The sequence below is a fragment of the Otolemur garnettii genome, unplaced genomic scaffold (assembly GCF_000181295.1).
Source record: "Otolemur garnettii isolate 467f Iridium unplaced genomic scaffold, OtoGar3 scaffold00031, whole genome shotgun sequence".
Lineage (NCBI taxonomy): Eukaryota > Metazoa > Chordata > Mammalia > Primates > Galagidae > Otolemur > Otolemur garnettii.
The window spans coordinates 2,231,816-2,237,799 of NW_003852426.1; the positions used below are offsets into that span (position 1 = coordinate 2,231,816).

A 5,984-nucleotide genomic window follows, 5' to 3' on the forward strand; every position below is an offset into this window, starting at 1 on the left:
AAAAAAAAAAAAAAAAAAATTTGCACCAAATTTTTCATTGCAGATCAATTCATAATTGCCAAGTCATGGAAGAAGCCAAAGTGCCCCTTGACCCATGAATGGATTAATAAATTGTGGTATATGTATACCATGGAATACTATACAGCATTAAAAAATGGAGACTTTACCTCTTTTATGTTTACATGAATGGAGCTGGAAAATATTCTTCTTAGGAAATTATCTCAGGAATGGAAAAAAATATCCAATGTACTCAGTACTACTGTGAAAACAATTTATAATCACTCACACTTACATATGAAAGATGAAACACAGCTATAGCCTAGGATGAATGAGGGAAGGGGAGAGAGAGGGGAAGGGAGGGGTAGGTTGATAGAGGGAGGGTCAGTAAGGGGACCACACCTGTGGAGCATATTGCAGGTACAAGTTGGATCTATCAGGTGTAGAACACAAATGTCTTAATGCTGGAATAGGGTAAATGAGGTGAAGGCTATGTTGATTAGCAGGATGTAAGCACTGCAATTTGTACAAGTAATCAACACATTGAATTCCATAATGGCATAAATGTATTTATGATCAATGTACAAATGACTTAATTAAAAAAAAGCATTATCCCTATTATTAGGAATAATGTAATAACCACCTCATTCTTAGCATGTATTACAATCATTACATATACATGAATACACATGCAGAAATACAGACATTGCATGGTGACTAAGCAATTTTGGAATAAATCCAGACTTCAGTCACAGACACAATCATTTATGTCTTAACTGTGCATTTATACCTGAATGAATTTTCATTAAGCATACTAGTAATTCAAACGATGTAATACAAAGTCTGATTGCATTATTTTGTTATTTTGGAATTACATGTGAGAAAATAGAAGCTAACTGCTTCACCTATTTTAACACTACTAATTTTCTGAATCACATTGTAAGAGTACATGTCTAGAAATTTAAAAGATCATAAATTTCCTAGGAGGAGACATTATTTAGTCTGTCATTGGCATATATTTGCAAAACATTTTAACACTGCAAACATTCAAAGTTTGAAGATTGGGCACAGGAAAAGGTTTACACTCCCCTACAATGATGCTGGTGTACTTCTACCAAGGCTTCTTAGTGACATCAATCAATTGGAGGTAGAAGTTGATCAGTGAATTGCCTGACATCCATCATTTCCTGCTGACACAAACTGCGCATCATGCCTTCATAGGTCTTAAAGGTTACATTGGCTGGATTTACCAATGTTTTTAGTTTTTCAGCAGTAAGAGAACCAAACCTCAGGGGAACCAGAGGGTCGCAATCTTCATGACACTGAAGACTAGAAATATCTGTGTTAGCGCCACTGATAGGACCCTGAAATGAAGCCCGAAGTGGAAGCAAGCAACTGAGTGCAGTGACACCTGCCAGCTTCTGCTGGGTGGTGAGAGCAGCGTAGAAAGATAAAGCTCCACCCGGGGAAAATCCTCCCAAAATAATTCTGTTAGAAGGAATGCCATTCTTCACCTCCTGATCTATCAAAGCCTTTATACTTTCTGCTATATGTTTAATTCCAGGTTCATCTTCCTGTGACCTTGGTGACAGCCCAATAATAACAAACCAAGAAAGCACAGCCATGTTCATATTCAATGTCACAGGCATAACTGGCGCCTGCAGGCAGATATATTTCATATGTGAGCTTCTGATACCGCCAAAGGCTTCTGCCCATCCATGCCCAGTATCCCCCAATCCATGAAGGAAAATCACCACAGCAGTGGCCTTCTGGGCAGCAGGCACAATGACAGGTAGCAGAACAGACACGATATTGCCGCACATACGTCGGCCCGGCTGACAGCACTAATGGAAGCCAATGGCTTTTTTCTTTAACTAAAGATAAAGTAATTATTAAAAGGAAGGCATCTTGATCTCATTCAGAACATCAAGGGTGATGTGACAACAGCTCTATGGCCATTACAGAAAAAGATTTCAAAAACTGCATTGAATGGTGGACTAGATGCTGGCATTGGTGCAGAGCTTCCCAAAAGGAGTGCTTTGAAAGTAACCTAGTGGGGGCGGAGCCTGTGGCTCAGTGAGTGGGGCACTGGTCCCATATACCAAGGGTGGCAGGTTCAAACCTGGCCCTGGCCAAACTGCAACAAAAAAATAGTCGGGCGTTGTGGCGGGCGCCTGTAGTCCCAGCTACTTGGGAGGCTGAGGCAAGAGAATTGCCTAAGCCCAGGAGTTGGAGGTTGCTGTGAGCAGTGTGATGCCACAGCACTCTACTGAGGAATAAAGTGAGACTCCATCTCTAAAAAAAAAAAAAAAAAAAAAAAGTAACCTAGTGATTTTAAGCAATGAGCTATGTAGAACTTTCTTCAGGATGAGTTCACAAACTTTTTTTTAATATATTAAGGTAAGGGTATATACAATTAGGTTGCATTGTTTGTGTTTGTAAGGTAAAGTCCCAGTTGTAGTTGAGTCCTTCACCAAGGAGTGGGCCATATACCCCTACATTGTACCCTACACATGGGAGCTTACTAATGCCCCACCTCTCTTCCCGAATTTGATTGTGTTTTCTCTCATACAGGCCTTTATTTGTTGATATATTAGTTTCAAATTAGTATAGAGTACATGGGATGATTACTTTTCCATTTATGAGATACCTTACTATGGAGAATATTCTTCAACTCCATCCAGAAGAATATAAAGGATATAAAGTTTCCATCTTTTTAATGGTTGAATAATATTCCACGGTGTATATAGAGATATATATACACCACAGTTTGTTAATTCATTCACAAGTTGATGGGCAATGGTGCAGTTTCCACATCTTTGCAATTGTAAATTGAGCTACTATAAACATTTGAGTGCAAATGTCTTTAGGGAAAAATAATTTTTTTTCCTTCTGGGTAGATACCTACTAATGGGAGTGCAGGATCATATGGGAGGTCTACTTTTATAACTTTGAAGATTCTTCATGCTTCTTTCCCAAAAATCTGTATGAGTTTGCAATCCCACCCAACAGTGTATAAATGCACTCTTCTCTCCACACTAACACTAGCATCTGCAGGTTGGAAATTTTGCAATATGGGCTATTCTCACTGTGGTTAGGTGATATCTCAATGTGGTTTTGATTTGAATTTCTCTGATGATTAGGGACAATGAGCATTTTCATGCATTTGTTAGTTATTTGACTGTCTTCTTGGGAGAAGGTACTATTCATGTCTCTTGCCTAACGATTAAAGGCATTGTTGGCTTTTGACATTGCTGTTCTTTTGCTTGAGTTCCTTGTAGATTCTGGTTATTAGCCCTTTGTCAGATTTCTGACATGCAAATCTCTTCTCCCATCCTGAAGGTTGTCTATTTGCTTTATTTATTGTCTGTAACCATGAAAAAGCTTTTAAGCCTGATCAGGTCTTATTTACTTTTTTGTTGTCGTTGCTCTAATTGCTAAAAGGGTCTTCTTCATAAAAATCTTTTCCCAAGCCAATATCATGAAGAGTTTTTTCTACACTTTCGTCTTGAGTTTTTACCATTTCCTGTCTTAGATTTAAATCTCTTATCCAGCATGATTCATTTTATGTAAGTGATGAGAGATGTGGGTCTAACTTCAGTCTTTTTTATGTATCTAATCAGTTCTCCCAGAACCATTTATTAAATAGGTAATATTTAATAATCTTTCCCCAGTGTATGCTTTGGTTTGCTTTACTGAAGATCAGATAGTGATATCAGGCTGGTTTCAGCTCTGAAGTCCTCAGTTCTGTTTCACAGGTCTCTGTCTCTAATTGTATGCCAATATCATGCTGTTTACATCACTATATACTTGTAGTATAACCTGAAGTCTGGTAATGTGATGCCTATAGATTTCTTTTTATTTCTTAGAGTTGCATTAGCTATTCAATGTTTTTTCTGCTTCTGTTCCAAATGAACTAGTGTTTTAAATATTTCAAAGTATGAGGTTGGTGTTTTAATAGGTATTAGGTTAAGTCTATAGATTGCTTTGGGTAGTTCAGACACCTTAACAATGTTGACTCTTCCCAGAAATGAGCATGGTGTGTTCTTCCATTTATTAGCATCTTCTGCTAATTCTTTTCTCAGGCTTTCATAGTTCTATCCTTAGAGATCCTTTACGTCCTTTGTTAGGTATATTTCCAGTTATTTCATTTTCTTTGAAGCTACTGTGAAAAGAATTGTGTCTTTGATTTCATCTCAGCTTGATATTTATTGGCATATATGAAGGCTATTGATTTGTGGATATGGATTTTATATCCCAAGATGTCACTGTACTTCTTGATTACTTCCAGAAGTCTCATGGTTGAGTCCTTTGGATTTCTAGGTATAAGATTATATCGCCTACAAAGAACAATAATTTGACGTCCATTCCCATTTGGATACTGTTTACATCTTTCTCTTGCCTGATTGCATTGGCTGGGACTTCCCACAGGTGGCAGCAGAGGAGTTTCCTGCTCCAGACATCCACGTTGGACGGGCCCAGAACTGGTTGCTAGAGTCACACACAACCTGCAAGGCCACTGCAGAGGAGTCTACTGCTCCATGTGGGCCCAGAACTATTTACTAGAGCCACGTGGGTCCCGCGGGATATGGCAGAGGAGTTCCCCACCCTGGGCTCACACGTGGGGAGGGCCCAGATAGGCTTGCTAGTGCTGCATGAGTCCTCCACTCCCCATTCCCCTGCCCCACCGTGGGGCTTAACTAGGACTGATCCGGCCCTGCTGTTCCCCTGCCTCCCACCCCCATCCCCCAGTGGGGTGAACTAGGACTGATCTGGTCACCCTTCCCGCACAGCCGCTGCCATTCCCCTGCCCCCCGTTGCCCCAGAAAGGCTGATCAAGGACTGATCCAGGAGCTGCTGTTCCCCTTACCCTCAATTGCCCAGTGGGGCCAAACTAGGACTGATCCGGCCACTGCCTTTCCCCTGCCCTCCCCGCCCCCCATCAAGCTGGTGGGGCCGAACTAGGACTGATCCAGCTGTGCAAGCACCCAGCACCATCACTGCAGTTCCCCTGCCCCCTGGTCACCCTGGTGGAGCTGAATAGGACTGATCCGGTCACTGTCAGTCTCCTGCCCCCACCCCCCGTCATCCCAGCAGGCCAAACGAGGTCTGATCCAGCTCTGCATGCTCCTGCGCAGCTGCTGCCATTCTGCTGTGGTCACCCCAGCACCTAAGAACTGGGAGAAGATGACAGACATGCCATGTCTCTCTGGGTAACCAGAAGAAGCCACTGACTGAACAGTTCTGATAAGGTCTCCAAACAGGGTAAACTCAGCATGGGGCGGAATCTGCAGGAAAACTCTGGCAACTTGAATAGCCAGAGTAGAACAACTTCCCCAAGGAAAAATGGGGCAGATGTAATTGAAGACCCCATCCATAAACAGATGCCTGAGATGTCAGAAATCGAGTTCACAATTTGGATAGCAAATACAATTAACAGAATGTAAGAAATGAGGTAATTAGAATTTCAAGAAATTATTCAAAAGATATCTCAACAAATTATTCAAAAGATATCTCAAGAATTCAACAATTTCAAAGATAAAATGACCAAAGATTTTGAAACACTGAGACAAGAGGTTGCAGCCCTCAAGGATCTGGAAGATATGGTGGAAATCCTCCATAACAGAGTGGAACAGACAGAAGAAAGGATCTCTGACATAGAAGACAAAGCTTTTGAACAAGCCCAGGAGTGCAAAGATCAAAAGAAATGGAGAGCAAAAATGGATCTTTCTCTCAGAGAGCTCTTGGATAATTCAAAGAAAACTAATATTCGCCTTATAGGAATCCCTGAAGGTGATGAAGTTGCTTCACAAAACACAGAGGCTCTTCGTCATCAAATTATGAAAGAGAACTTTCCAGACATGCCAAGAGATTCTGAAATTCAGATAGCAGATAGTTTCAGAACCCCAGCATGACTCAACCCGAACAAGACATCCCCCAGACACATCATAATTAACTTCACTAAAGTTAAGCTGAAAGAGAAAATT

General features: G+C 41.0%; 1 protein-coding gene across 3 annotated transcripts; it reads right to left on the bottom strand.

Moving 5' to 3' along the window:
• Positions 1–1,130: 1,130 nt before the first annotated feature.
• LOC100958485 (acyl-protein thioesterase 1-like) lies at positions 1,131–5,831 on the bottom strand. 3 transcript variants are annotated; one of them, XM_012804776.1, is made up of 2 exons: positions 5,814–5,831; positions 1,131–1,655 (listed from the first exon to the last, which is right to left on the bottom strand). In XM_012804776.1, the coding sequence occupies exons 1-2, from the start codon at positions 5,829–5,831 to the stop codon at positions 1,131–1,133; spliced, it is 543 nt and encodes a 180-aa protein (XP_012660230.1). The 3 variants fall into 3 exon arrangements, with proteins under 3 accessions (XP_012660230.1, XP_012660229.1, XP_012660228.1); XM_012804775.1 differs by lacking the exon at positions 5,814–5,831 and having other exon boundaries at positions 1,131–1,365; positions 1,465–1,820; XM_012804774.1 differs by lacking the exon at positions 5,814–5,831 and having other exon boundaries at positions 1,131–1,820.
• Between the last annotated feature and the right edge of the window lie 153 nt (positions 5,832–5,984).